This window comes from Peromyscus maniculatus, chromosome 23 (assembly GCF_049852395.1).
Source record: "Peromyscus maniculatus bairdii isolate BWxNUB_F1_BW_parent chromosome 23, HU_Pman_BW_mat_3.1, whole genome shotgun sequence".
In the NCBI taxonomy this organism is placed as follows: domain Eukaryota; kingdom Metazoa; phylum Chordata; class Mammalia; order Rodentia; family Cricetidae; genus Peromyscus; species Peromyscus maniculatus.
In genome coordinates, this window is record NC_134874.1 from 17,396,069 (window position 1) to 17,411,180 (window position 15,112).

The window sequence follows — 15,112 nt, forward strand, 5'->3', positions numbered from 1 at the left end:
CGTGGAGGCTTGAGGTTGATGCTGGGAATCATCCTCCATAGCTTTCCCACCTTATTCACTGAGGCAGAAGTCTGTCAATCAAACAAGAGCTGAACAGTATGACTAGTCCTACTAGCCAGCTTGTTCTGGGAACCCCCATTTCTGTCTTCTGAGGTGAGAATTACTGGCTGTCCTCCATTCCCCCCTCCCCAACATTTGTGTGGATTTCTGGGGACCTGCACTCCGGTCCTTATAGTTGTATGCCAATCAGCTTTAATCACTGAGACATCTCCCTAGCCCCTTTGTAACATATTTGGGAGGGGTTTTGAAATCAGCATCTCTACAGATCTATCTTTCGTCCTTAAAGCTTCATTTGGAGTTAGGAATAGGACTGAGGGTCCATTGTGTGTGTGAGCCGAGGAGATCACAGTGAAGTACCCAGGATGGGAGCTCTGGCACCCGAGAGCTTCTGTCCCCATCCTGGCCCTGTTGCTTAGCAACATCATGATTCTGGCCAAATCGCCGAACTCTTCTGAGCTTCCATTTCATCATTTGTGCGACGGGGACACAGATAGTCACCCTCCAGTGGGGGTTATCTCAGGATTAAATAGCATGTTAATAAAATCAATGAATGTCACCAATAGAAAATGATTTCTATAGATGACCGAAATCACTTGTCACAGGGCCTGGTTCTTATCTAATATTTAAGAAAAGCATTAACTATGTTTAGTTATATTCATTAGGCACTTGAATCCTCTGTCTGTGCATTTGCTCCGTTATTCCTCCTTGCTGTGTTCTTTTGGTCTTCTGATTGGAGCCATGAGTCTGAAGAAATGCCTTTCTCAAATTCCTCCTCTGGAGTCCCTTAAGTGTTAGTGTTCTCTCTCAACACAAACACATGACATCATCATCATCATCATCATCATCATCATCATCATCATTATTATTGGCAGGGTTTCACTTTATGGCACTGGCTTGCCTGGAACACACTATATAGACCAGGCTGGTCTTGGACTCACAGAGACATACCTGCTTTTGCCTCCTGGGTGCTGGGATTAAAGGCCTGCACCACCACACCCAACCAAACACTTTATTTTGAACTGCTTGAGAGTGAGTTAACATGATAGCCCTTTTTCTCTAGATACTTGAATGGGGTTGTGGTGGTTTGAATGAGAAGTGTTCCCCACAGGCTCTTACATTTGAACCTTGGTCACCAGTAGATGGTGCTGTTTGGGGAGGTTATGGAACCTTCAGGAGGAAGTACATTACTAGGGTGGACATAAAGGTTTGTTAGAGATGCCCCACTTCCTTTCTTCCTCTGCTTCCTGACTGCTAGGCCCACCTACCTTGCCTGGTGCCATGTTTTCTCCTCTAGTACTATAAGCCCAAAGAAACCCCTTTCTCCCTAGGTTGCTTTCTGTTGGGATATTTTATTATTATAACAACAAAAAAGTAACCCATACACAGGGTTTCCCTGGAGTTCTCAAGTGCACAAAGAGACACTTCAACACACAATTATCACCAAGCTTTCCCCACATTTTATCACTTGTCTCTTTGTGTCCATTGCAGCCAAATTATTTTCTCCAGTCTGAGTTCTTAGTCCAGGACACTCTGTCTGTGTCCTGTCCCTAATCGATAGCACTTTCCCACCCTTTCTTTATCTCTCAGATAGTGACACACTTCTAAAGTCCACTTGCTCTGTTGAATACCTCCTGACTGGGTTTATTTCGCGTGTCTTCATTCCAAGTTCAGTTTATACTTTAAGAGTGGCACTGTGTCCTTTTTGAGATCCAGTGTCTATTTCCTCATGAGTGACAGTGTCTTTGATCACCAGGATGAGGTGGGGTGTGCCAGGGTCTGCACCAGAAAGCTGTAGTTGCTTCATTAGGAAATCGTTACTTCTACTGTACCGAGATGCTGTGACACTTTGCAAATAACAGGTTTCTTAGACATCGAGTCAACTGCAAAATCCATTAATGATCCTTACCTGAGACAACTAAGGCATAAATGGTGGCTGCCAGGTGGTGTGGTTCTAATTTCATGATTCCTTTTGCATTTGTGAGTCGGAATGCCACCCCAAGGACCCAGCTTCCTTCTCTGCTGTCTGTTTAATCATAGCGGTGTGGATTCAGAAACCCATTTTCTTCCATAGATATAATTGGTTGCTATGATTGTTTACTGGGATGTCAAATTGTCCCAGGTTGGCTGCGGACAGCCCTTCCTGCCGTCCCCTGTGTCTTTTTTTTTGACATTTCTGTTGTTTGAGAACTTACTTACCTCCTGGCTGCATGAGATATTTTAGACTCCTGCTCTCTGCTTCCCTCTGCCTATCAACCCGCCATTTCTCCAAGGAGCCCTGTTATCTTCTTATTCAGAGAATGGTATGTGGAGCTTAAACCCCAGGCACTTGGTATGTTGATTGCTGAATGAGGAGTCTGATGTTTGCAACTAAGGCCTCTCAGAGAACTGAAGTGAGAAAAAGCCTCATGTCTACATACACTTATACACTCCCTCCTGTATACACAAAAACACATACAGCCCAGCACATGAGTTCTCTGATTGGCTCTCCCCAATCTACTTTGTACTCAGTGTTCCCATTGTGTCTTCTTTCCATTTTAAGACTCACTTTTCTAGTGGTCAGAACCGTGGCTTTCATTATGCAGCACACTGAAGTGGTTTCAGTGGCTAAACTACCTGTTTGACTATGGAAGACGAAACGTAACCAGGGCTCAGTGTGTGTGATTGCAGCAATTTTGAATCTTTACTTGGAGAGGTTGTAGTCAATGTGTCAGGAAGTCACTTGCAGCTACTGTTAATAGCTTTGTGCATTGGAGGTGCATTGCTCATGTCCAGAACAGAGCAGCTGTGGGACTCTTCTCTGTCCTTGCCCTAGGGAAAGTTCCTTTTCAATCATTTATTAATCATCTTTCTGTTTATCTATCAATGTCATCTATCTGTCTATCTATCTATCTATCTATCTATCTATCTATCTATCTATCTATCCATTCATCTATCCAACTATCTGTCTGTCTATCATCTATCACCTATCTATCTATCTATATATCTTGTCTTAGGGTTTCTGTTGCTTTAAAGGAAAGCATTTAATTGGGGCTGGCTTACAGTTCAGAGGTTTAGTCCATTATCATCATGGCAGAATCATGGCGGAGTGCAGGTAGACATGGTCCTGGAGAGGAGCTGAGAGTTCTATGTCTAGATCCTCAGACAGCAGGAAGGAAGAATGAGCCACTGGGCCTATGTTGAGCTTCTCAAAGCTCAAAGCCCACCCCTGGTGACACTTTCTCCAGTAGGGCCACACCTCCCAATAGTGCCACTCCCCATGAGCTGATGGGGGGCCATTTTCATTCAAACCACCATATATCTGTTAATCATCTATATATGAATCATCAATCATCTGTCTATCACCACTTTATCATTTGTCTGTCTTCTATTTATTCATTTGTCACTCTGTCATCTATCTATCTATCTATCTATCTATCTATCTATCTATCTATCTATCTATCTATTAACTACCTATGTATCTCTCTGTCAATCTATCATGTTTATGTATGTATCTATTGGTCTATGTATTTATCTCTGTGTCTGTGATATATCTATATTTCTATCACTCTACATGTTTATCATCTATTTATGTTTCCATTTATTATTATATTGATGTATCAATCTATGTATCTGTCTGTGTGTATATCTATATGTCTATCATTCAGCTAATAAACTGTTGTCTATGTTTCTATTACTCTATCTATCATCAACTATTTATAGTCTTTCTATTTGCCTATCACTTTTTCTGTCTGTCACTTCCCAGGAGTCAGTCATGGCCTTTCAAAAATTCTACAGTCATCTCATTCCCCATAAGATTTTTGATCGAGTGTTGTCCATGGCCTCTAACAGCTCTGAAATTAAACAGTTGCCCATAGTTCTGCTTGACAAACATCTCTGAGTAGAAGGTTTTTCCCATTGGGTGAGCCCAGACTCAGGTCACACACAACTCAGTAACAATGACTTGAGGTTTGGGAAGGTCTCCAGCTCTGCCCTTCCCGTGGTGTCTACACTGATGGCTTTTTTTGTGTGTGTGAAGGCAAGATGTTTGTTTTCAGAACTGCAGCAGCTCCAGAGAGGAGGAGAGAAACTCAGGGTAAAATACCATTAAGTTCTCTAGTGTAGGCAGAAGTTTCTCTTTCGCCTGCCTGTTCCCAAATACCCAGCAGCTGCTTCTTAAATAATTGACTCCAAAGCTTAATATTACTACTCATAAATGCTCAGCTGGTAGCTCAGGCTTATTACTAACTTGCTCTTATACTTAAATTAACCTATAATTCTTATCTATGTTTAGCCATGTGGCTTGGTACCTTTTCTCAATATAACATTTTCATCACTTCCCCTGCATCTGGTTGGTGATTTCCTGACTCCACCTTTCTTCTTCCCAGCATCCTCAGTTTGGTTTTTCTGCCTAACTTCCTGCCCAGCTACTCGCTAATCAGTGTTCTATTAAACCAACTCGAGTGACAAATCTCGAGTACCATGTACAAAAGGATTATTCCACAGCATTCTGTTTCTTTTCCTCTTTCTTAAAAGGCCAAGATTTTGTATTTCCCAAATAAATGCTGTCCCAGCCCCACATACATTTGAAATAGTTGTTTCTGATGGTATTTGTTGGCTTTCTTGTTGCTTCACAGGGCAAAGAATCTTCTGTTCATCTTACCCTGCCATTTTCTGTGATGCCACTCTGTTGAACACTAATGGAAATGCATTTCTGAAAGTCCATCCATCCACTTTAGTGTGGGGTCTAACCCTCCTGAAATAAGGAGCCAAGGAGGCATGTCTCTGGACAGATGCTGACGTGCCTTTGGCAGTAGATGATGTTTCTGTGATGCTGAACACAACAATTTCTTTTTCAGTGTTCTGAGGGCTGGGAGGGATCACCTTTGGAAGTATTGGGAGGCTGTCCATGGATAATGGGGAGAGGGTGCAAAAATCTAAGCCACTCATGGAAGAGTTGAAATGCGGAAACACAGGCACCTAAGCTGCTTATAACAGAGTTGTAGGTCAGGGTCAGCCATGATTCTCTGTAAGAAATCTGTGCCTGCCCTTGAAACTCAGTCTGGGAGACACAGCAGTGTCTTCTCTGAGGGCTTTCCCAGGGTGCAGACCAATGCATTAGCTGGCTTCTTTCTCTAGAGCCTACCCTGTTACCTGGTCTCATATAAGACTTTTCAGTTACAAGTGACAAAACCCAGTTCATACTGGCTTTAGGGAAAGTTGAAATTTAGTAAAAGCACAGATTTATCTAAATTTCTGAAGACAGTGAGTGACCTTCAGGTGGGGCTGGATTGGGGAATCCAGAAATCTTGACGAGGAACCTGGTTTTGTGTTGTGAAATAATGATTTTGTACATTGGTTTAATAAAACACTGATTGGCCAGTAGCCAGGCATAAAATATAGGTGGAATAAGCAGACAAGAAAATTGTGGGAAGGCTGGAAGGCTGAGTGAGGACATCAGCCCACTCTCCAGGGAGCAGCATGTAATGGCACACAGGTAAAGCCATGGAACACATGGCAACATATAGATAAACAGAAATGGACTGAGTTTAAGTGTAAGAGCTAGTTAATAGTTAGCTGAGCAGTTTTAATTAATATAAGCCTCTGTGTGTTTACTTGGGTCTGAGTGGCTGCGGGACTGGTAGGTGAGAGAGATTTGTCTTGACTGAGAGCCAGGCAGGACCAGGAAAACTTTTAGCTACAGTCTTGCTTCTGATTTTTCTTCTGGCTTCACTGTGGACACAATGTTAGGATATTTTCACTGGCTGTTTTAAAGTCATGTGCCTTTTCACGAAGCCTAATGAAGTCAGGTGGGATCAACTCTAGCCAAACCAGTATGTCATAAGATTGACAGATTTAGCTAAATAAGGAAGACAGAACTTAGAGTCCCAACAGTTTTCCAGAGGGAGAAAGGAAAGCCCCACATTCCTGGATTTGGAAGGAAGTCTCTGGGAGTACTGGAAAGTGAAGGGCAGGAAGGCCCTGGCGGTAGCTGGGGTGTGCAGGAGTTTTATGTGTGGCCGGTTCTCTCTGGTTCTTTGTGCCATTGTTTTCTTAATTTGCACCCTGTAGGAAATCTATGATCACTGTGTTGTGATGACCTCCAAAATGAGCAATTGCTTTCCAAATGAATCTCAAGCTAAGACTAAGATACTGAAGAGATAGTTTTGCTCAGTTGATAATGTGCCTGTAGGTGTGAGGTCCTGAGTTCAGTCTCCAGAGATCCTATTAAAAGCTCGCCAAGGTAGTGGTGTGTACTTGTAATATCAGTGCTGGGGAAGCAGAGACAGGAGTCTGTGGGATTCACTGGCCAGATAGCCTTGTCTATTCAGAGAGCCCTAGGTCCCAGTGAGTAATGCTGTCTAAATAAGCTTGGTGGGTGGGTGGTTTCTGAGGAATGATCATTGAAGTTGTCTTCTGGTCTCTACACACATACACACAATACACTCCCTCCAAAAACTTTCCCAAAAATCCTCCAAAACCACATGACTGCAGATGTGCATGTACAAATTAATTAATTAATATTGAAGATAATTCTTGTGCCAAGTAACAGTCATGTCTGCAAGATGAGAAGGGAGGTAGAGCTCACTGTGTTGGACAGTATCCCTGCCCCCGGGGACTAAAGAAGGTCTAGTTGTTGAGCTTAATTATCTTCAGTGTGAGGTGGAAACCTTCCAACTGTCTGGAACCTTCCATCCTCCAGGGACCCATCTCTTCTGGGTAACTCCACCTACAAAAGGCTCCACAATGTCCCATACAGTGCCAACTGCTGCCGCCTGTTAAATATAATAGAGTAGCTGTGGAGGGTTTAGGATAGGAGGGCCTCGAGACCATGATCAGACCTGGAAGTAGGAGGGAGAGCAGACTGAACTAGTACAATATATATGACAGACAAACCTGACAGGGGCCTTAGAGGGAAGGAGATGCTTCCCTTTAAAACCTGGAGAGGAAATTCAGAGAGAGAGAGAGAGACAGACAGACAGACAGACAGATGGAGACAGAGACAGAGACATCCAGAGAGATAGAGAGAGAGACAGAGAGAGAGACAGAGACAGAGACAGACAGATGGAGACAGAGACAGAGAGACATCCAGAGAGATGGAGAGATACAGATACAGAGATACAGAGAGACACAGAGACAGATGGAGACAGAGAGACACACAGAGAGACAGAGGCAGTGTCTTAATTCTGTCCCTGAGAAGCACTCCAAGTAGGGATGTGGCTTCATCTTCACTGTAGGATTTGGCCTCTTAAGAGTGACTACTAGTTTTAATATAAATTAAAAATTACTTTATTTATATGCGCGTGAGTGTCTTATCTGTGTGTTTGTGTGTGCACCATGTGCATGCAGTGCCTTTGGAGGCCAGGGTGTCGGATCCTCTATAACTGGAGTTACAGCTGATTGTGAGACGCTATGTGGGTGCTAGGAATCAAACCCCAGTCCTTTGGAAGATCAGCCAGTGACGTTAACTGCTGAGCCATCTCTCCAGCCCAAGAATGACCAAATGTTCAAGCATTTGAACCTGTCGGGGGATATTTCACATTCCTAACAGGAGTCCAGGTAGCGAGTAGCTCATTCAGTCACCCCTCCCTCTTGGCTCACTCTTGGCCTGTTTGCTCACCTGTGCCCTCTTCTCTCTTGTTCAGGACACAGAAGTTTTGAACACCGCCATTCTCACAGGAAAGCCTGTCTCGGTTCCTGTCAAGGTCGTGGGGGTTCAAGAAGACGGATCTGTAGTGGACGTGTTGGAGGCTGTGGAATGCAGGTCGGCCGATGAAGATGTCGTGAAGGTACTGGAGACACATCCTCGTGTGTTCCATTCTCTCTCTCTCTCTCTCTCTCTCTCTCTCTCTCTCTCTCTCTCTCTCTCTCTCCCTCCCTTCTTCTCTTTTCATCTCCAGCATGTTCTGTCCGAATGACCTTCATTTGAAGGAGGGCGAATGACCTCACTGAGGAAGAGATCAATGTCAGTAGAGAAGCTGCCGTTTCCATCTCTGGTGACGATCTGTTCCTCTTTCGCCCTCTTCTTCTCCTTTCTTCTCCGTCTTTCCCATATGCATGCTGCTTCCTTTACTCCAGCAATCCATACATCATTTCATTTTACCAACTGTCTAGTGCCCAGTCGGGTTATTTACTGAGTATCTTTTCTTCACATGCCCTGCTTTCCTGGAGCAGCTGTCTGCCTCAGCTGGCTGGAGTCTGGTGTTGATAAGAGTCTCCTTTTCTCACGCTTAAAAACTAATTTAGGGCCATTATAAGATAATAAAACCCACGAGCTTGATGTGTTAAATTTTGTTAATATACATTAAAGTAAATGACTATTAAAATAATAATAAAAAAACCTCATCACGCACCTCCTGACTTAATTTGAATACTACCAAAGGGACACGAAGCTTGCATTTGAGAAATCTGGACACGGGGTACTTCTGCTGGATTCTTTTCATTACTGAGCAGTGAATATTTTGGCTCCACATTCTTCCGGAGTCTGCTGGGAGTTTAATTGTCCTTGCTGTTTGTGAGGGAAACTTTAAGATTTAGTGTTTCTGTTGTTTTTTTTTTTTTCTCCTCCCTCCTCAGCACACATTAGTTGCTTATTGCTTTTTGCGGCAGAGATCACAGAGAGGCAGGATTCCATCTCTGAGTCTCCAAGAGAGCTCCAGTCCCAATCTGCTCAGATATTTTAGGCAAATCCAACATGCCCACAGAGTCCTGCCCTTCACATCCTGTCTGCTTCTGTTCAGAGGTGAAATGGGACCTGGCCTTAGTCTTTTCACACTTATATTAATTAATTTAATTTCTTCATGTGTACATGTGCAAGCAGATGCATACATGCATGCAGACGCTAGGGGATAGCTTTCTGGAGTCATTTCTCTCCATCTACCATGTGGGTCCCGGAACTTGAACTCAGGTCCTGAAGCTTAGAGGCAGGTACCTTTACCTGCTGAGTCACCTCACCAGCCCTCAGTGTCAGTCTTAGACACTTCTGGTGGCTAGCAAGAGAATGTCTACAAAAGGTTGATGCTTTCTCTGTGTGGCCTGCACAAGACTGTGTTTTGGTCCAGAGTATGTCTGATAAAGAAGGATGTTGAATCCATGAAGTCTCATCGAACAGTTGTGAATCTGCAGGAGCCTCCAGTGTGGCCTAGATTGTTTCCTGGGCATGGGCCATGAATTCGCCCCAAAGACAAAAGCAGACTAGTTAAAAACCCACAACATGGCCTCATCCTAGGACTCCTGGCAATCCTTGTGTTCTATGGCCAAGCCAGACTAAATAAACCCAAGGCCTTCCACATTAAGAGTCCAGAAAGACCTGAGTTTGGTTACAGGAGGTAGGTACACATGAGACATACTGACAATGCAAATGTACACACACACACACACACACACACACACACACACACACACACACACACACGCAGGAGTGCATGTGGAACTCCATCTTATTTTTGAGACAGGGTCTCTCATTGAACCAGATGCTGACTTGCTGACTGACTTGGCTAGACCAGTTGGCCAGCGAGCCTTAGGGAATCCTCCTGTCTCTATTTCCCGGAGTTTGAATCATAAGCACACACTACATGCTTGGTTATTCACATTGGTGTTGGGGGTCTGAACTCAAGTCCTCATACCTTGTAAGTACCTTACCAACTTAGCCATGTCCCCAGCCCAGCACATCTATTTTTCTGTCTCCACATCACTCAAGAAAAAGGAGACATTGACAGCAGCTTAGGGAGGTGGTGTCTGAATGTTCATGCTGACATGGGCTCAAACAAATGACTTGCTCTGTTTCTCCTGAGCCTTTGGGTCTCTCCCAGGAGCCTTGTGGAGCCCTGTAGGATGGAATCCTTGTTCTCTTGCTCGGGAGAATTCTACAGCAGAGAAGTGTGTCCAAATTTGTGATTTCCATTGCTGTCTTGTTCCCATGCACGAAAGTGAGCTAAAGCCACTCTCTGCCCTTCTTGAAGGATGTGATATTTTGGAAGATGAAGTTCTTCCTTCCTTCCTTTCTTTCTTTCTTTCTTTCTTTCTTTCTTTCTTTCTTTCTTTCTTTCTTTCTTTCTTTCTTTCTTTCTTTCTTTCCTTTCTCTCTCTCTCTCTCTCTCTCTCTCTCTCTCTCTCTCTCTCTCTCTCTCTCTCTCTCTTCTTGGCTGTCTTGTTCAAGCCTTATAAAGAAGGGTCCACTCTTTAGAGGAGCCAAATAGAGTGAGTTGTCAGATCACCAAGCCCAGGGCTGCATTCAGACAGGCTTTGCTGGTGACCCTGGGATTTAATTAAGTGGCTCTGCTGTATCTGCTGGGGTTTTCCTGTCTGTATTTGTAATACATCCTGCTGCGGCTTGAGGATGGATGGGATTTTCTCTAGGGCTGTGCACCGGCCTCAGTGTCACCCAGGGGTTGCTGGGACACTGGCAAAGTCATTAGTGCCAGCACAGAGACCCATGAGTCTGTTACCTAGCCATTTCTACACAGCGGGCCTGGGACTTCAAGGAGTGAGTCAAGTATTGAGTTTGGGAAGGTGGGAGTTGTGGAGACAAACAGGCTCACTCCCGTGACCTGGGGATCTTGTGACTTTCAGAGAATGGGTATCAACAGCTGAAAAAGGGCCAGATGCCCTCTGTATCTGGTGAGAGTGGAGAATCTAAAATAAACAGAAAACAGGTGACAAGCTTTATAATTGTGACTCTGTGTGTGTCCGTCCATATGTGAACTCTGTGTGTCTATATGTGTTTGTGTGACTATATAAGTCTGTCTATGTCTGTCTATATGTGTCTTTGTGTGTGTATCTGTCTACATGTGTCTCTGTGTGTCTATATGTGTTTGTGTGACTATATAAGTGTGTCTGTCTATGTCTGTCTATATGTGTCTTTGTGTGTGTGTGTCTGTCTACATGTGTCTCTGTGTATCTGTGAGTGTGTCTCTGTCTGTCTGTCTGTATCTGTAAGAAGCCTTGACCTTTATTATTAGTGGTGAGATCCAACAGGTCTGCCAGCTGCCAGGGCTGCTGTCTATGGGTGGTTTCACTGGCATTCAAGAATGCAGCTATAGTTCACTGTAGAACAACAGAGAGGCAACCATAGGGCCAGATTTGGCCCAGAGTGGTGTGTGTGTGTGTGTGTGTGTGTGTGTGTGTGTGTGTGTGTGCGCGCTCATGTACATGGAAGTTGTTTCTTTTCTTTCTTGTGTGTATACATTCATGCGTGTGAATGCAGGTGAGCGTGTGCCACAGTAGAGGTCATACATGTGGAGGTCAGAGGGCAACCTTGGGGGGTCAGCCCTTGCTTTCCTTTTTGTTTGAGACAGGGACTCTGTTGTTTTGCATTGCTTATTCCAGGCTAGCTGGCTGGCTAGCTCCTGAGGAGTCTCCTGTCTCCACCTCCCACCTCCTGGCAAGAGCACTGGGGTTGCAGACACTCGTACCCATCCAGATTTTAGGTGGGTTCTGAAGATTGGAACTCAGGTCCTTACACTTTTGTGGCAAACGGTTTTACTCACGGAGCCATCTCCCCAGCCCATGAGTTACTTATTGTTGTTATTATTATTTAATTTATTGCCATTTCTATTAGTCAGAGTTCTCTAGAGTAAAAGAACGTATAGAATGAATCTCTATATGTAGAAAGGGGATTTAACAGAAGGATTTATAGGCTGTGGTCTAGCTAATCCAACAATGGCTGCCTATGAATGGATAGTCCAAGAATCCAGTAGTTTAGTCCAGGAGGCTGGATGTCTCAGCTGGTCTTCAGCGTACACTAGAATCCCAAAGAAGTAGGCACTGATGCCAGTGAAGGAATGGACTTGCCAGTGAGGAGAGGGCAAACAGGCAGAGAAAGAGCTTTTTTCCCCCCGTTCTTTATGTAGGTTGCCAGCAGAAGGTGTGGCCCAGATTAAAGGTGGCTCTTCCTACCTCAAAAGGTTTGGATTAAAGATTTAATCTTCAAAGATCCAGATTTGGGGTAGGTCTTCCCATTTCAAATGATTTAATTAAGAAAAAAAAAACCCTCACATGTGTGCCCAGTCATTTGAGTTTTAGGTAATTCTAGATGTAGTCAAGGTGACAACTAAGAATAGCCATCACACCATTATGAAAAATTTGGCAAATTCATGTAGAAATGAATATTTTGAGCCTATGAAAACCCCCAAGGTTGAGTGGCCCCAGGTCCACATCACTTTCTGTGAGACCTTTCTGAAGTTGAGCAGAGGCTATCCTTTCTGTGGAAGGTCCAATCTGCTCACGGCAAGCTCCACCACCCCCTTTCAGCTCCCTGTGAAGGCTGAGGGGATGTACCAGTTGGGTGCTGATTTTCTGCTTTTAGATTTTGGAGGAAAGTAGAGGTTTTTTTTTTTTTTTTTTTTTTTTGTACTCTGGTCCCTTCTCTTAAAAAAATAATGTAACATATACTATAGTTCACTCCATCGCTCTGACGGCAAATTCTGTCTTTATAGAACCTGAAAGGGGGGGGCATTGGGAAATCTGTGATCTGAGCAACAATGTGAGGGCATGGAGGGTTCTGGCAATCAAACCACAGCAGAAAAGGCTGGAGGAGGTGGTGGGAGGCCCTCTGGGCAGTGAGGTGGACAGGAGGAGGGTACTGTTGCATCTGTGGAGAGAGGGACAGTCATAGTGCTCCGTACCTCTGCCAAGGGCCACTGTGGGAAAGACGCAATGTGCTTTTTGCCTTTCAGGCCCTCAGAGTGGAAGTTAATGAGGCCATTCCTAGTGGAGAGAAAAAGATGGTGGTACAGCAAGTTCCTTGGTTAAGATTTCAGACGTTGGTTGTGAGTTCCCATCCCAGCTCCACCCTTCCCTACTGTCTGACCTTGGATAGACTGTGTGACCACCCTGAGCCGAGCTTCCTTACCTCTTAGGAGGGGAGGGGACAGGACACAAGGGGCCAATGAGGTAGTGGACAGGCTTCTTACAGAGAGCTTTCTTCTAATGCCATCCCGTGAGGCACACCGAAGATCGGTCAAAATAAAACAATTGTTTTAAAAAAATGAGTGTGACTTTGTGTGTATCTGTGTGTGTCTCTTGCTCCAGGCACAAGGGGGGGTCTATCAGTTGCTTCTCAAGGGGCCAGGTGGGCTGCTCCTTATAGTTTAGGGTACCAATGCTTGAAGAGTGCTAATAGGAAATTAACATTCTCAGCAGTTTAGCAACACTAAGCCCACAGCCACACCTGAAGGGGAGTTGGGATCCTCACATCTGTCTCTATGGTAACTGTAACAATTAGTGGCTTAAAAGACAAATTTGTTGTCTTATCCTATAGGCACAAATCTAAAGGATGTTGGCAGGGCTGTGTTCCTTCTTCTTCTTTTTTTTTTTTTTTTTTTTTGAGACAGGGTTTCTCTGTGTAGCTTTGCGCCTTTCCTGGGACTTACTTGGTAGTCCAGGCTGGCCTAGAACTTAGAGATATCTGCCTGCCGGCTGTGTTCCTTCTTGAAGATGTTGATAGAATCCATCCCTGGCTCTCTTAGACCTAGAGGCCACCCATCTTCTTAGCTCAGGTCCCCTCCTCCATTTTGAAAGGCTACAGGTTTCTCTCTCTCTCTTACCCTCCCTCTTCTTTCTGATTCCATCATTGCACCTGCTTCTCTGACTCTGACCCTTCCACCTCCCCTTATAAAGGTCTTTAATACTGGCATGGGAAAACTCCTTAAGACAGGAAGTAAACAATTCAAAACAGCTTCAGGAAGTCTCTGAAACTGAGCAGATTCACTAGGCTCAGTAAAGATGGCTGAGAGATCATCACAGACCAGTAGAGATGCTTAGAAGAGGCTCAGATCAACTGAGCCACCAGGAAAGGCACTCTTCAGTCTACCAAGCTGCTTGCAGGCTATGCAGTGGGCTCCAGGTTCCCAGCTTTTGTGAGCTGTCACTTATGCTGGGGTGGGCTTTGGTGATTCAGCCGTCTCTGAGGCATTTCTGCTACTCTTAGGTACCCTCTCACCCATATTCCTATAAGTAACCCCAATGAAATTCATTGGTTCACCTAGTCGGATTTTGGTCCATTGTTAGTTCTATATCTGGGGTGAGTAGACATTTGTTCTCACAGCATGGGAGACACCCAGATAGGCCATCTCAGGTTTCTCAATGGATCTTCAATACCCTTTGTCCAATGCATTAATTTCAAGAGCTTATGTAGAAAGTTGTCATTAAACCAGGTAGCTGGAAGAGGTTGACATTTCTTTTGGCTGAGTTATTGAGAACAGGATCTGCAATAATCACGTTGGGGTGGGCTCCTGCTTCCTCCAGAAGCACTGGGAGAGTTGGCTCCTGGCATTCCTTGGCCTATGAAGTTTCACTCATTGTCTTCATTGTTGTATGAGCTCACCACTGTTTTTCTGTATAATTCTTCTTATGCAGGGGTTTGTCATTGAACTTAAGGGCCATCCTAACTGGAGATGACCTTTGCTTGAGATTTTAAGCTTTTATCTGCAAAAAAATCTTTCTCTTCTAAACAAGCTCTGACTCATTGGTGGCTAAGATTTGGATATCTCTCTTGGGTGCCCTGGTTCCCTGCTGTACTGTGTTAATATAGTCACAGGTTCTCGAGATTAGGACTGGGTTACTTGAGAAGAGACCCTGCTTTTCGGGCTACCCTGTGTGCTTTGGTTTGCCTCTGTTAAAGAGATCTTTTAAAGGTCTTCAGAGCATGGACATGAAATGCAACTTCTGTATCTTAATTGTGTTTTAATTATTGGGCATCTGTCTTTCTGAGTGATGGTTTTATATTTATTACCTGTCTGCAGTTGTAGAGTGTCATAGTTTCTTCCCTGTTGCTGTGATAAAACACCATGACCAACAAGCGAACAAACAAAAAACACCATGACAAAAGCAACCCGAGGGAGAAGGGGTTTTATTGGCTCACGGTTTCAATAACAGTGGGGGAAGGCAGAGCAGCAGGAGCATGTGGCTGGCTGGTCACATTGCATCAACCGTCAGAAAGCAGAGAGAGACCAGGAAGTCGGGTGAGTCTATAAATTCTTAAAGCCCACCCCCAGTGACATACTTCCTCCAGCAAGTCTCCACCTCCTAAAGGTTTCATGACCTCTTCAAACTGTGCCACTTGCTGGGGATAAAG

At 44.4% G+C, this 15,112-nt stretch overlaps 1 protein-coding gene across 2 annotated transcripts in view; it reads left to right on the forward strand.

The window, feature by feature from the left end:
* Tmem132b (transmembrane protein 132B) overlaps nt 1-15,112 on the forward strand; it is a 278,153-nt gene that overhangs the window by 225,936 nt on the left and 37,105 nt on the right. For both annotated transcript variants that reach the window (XM_076561257.1, XM_076561258.1), the window contains one exon: nt 7,683-7,826. In XM_076561257.1, coding sequence (XP_076417372.1) covers nt 7,683-7,826 — 144 coding nt within the window. The remainder of the gene's footprint in view (nt 1-7,682; nt 7,827-15,112) is intronic.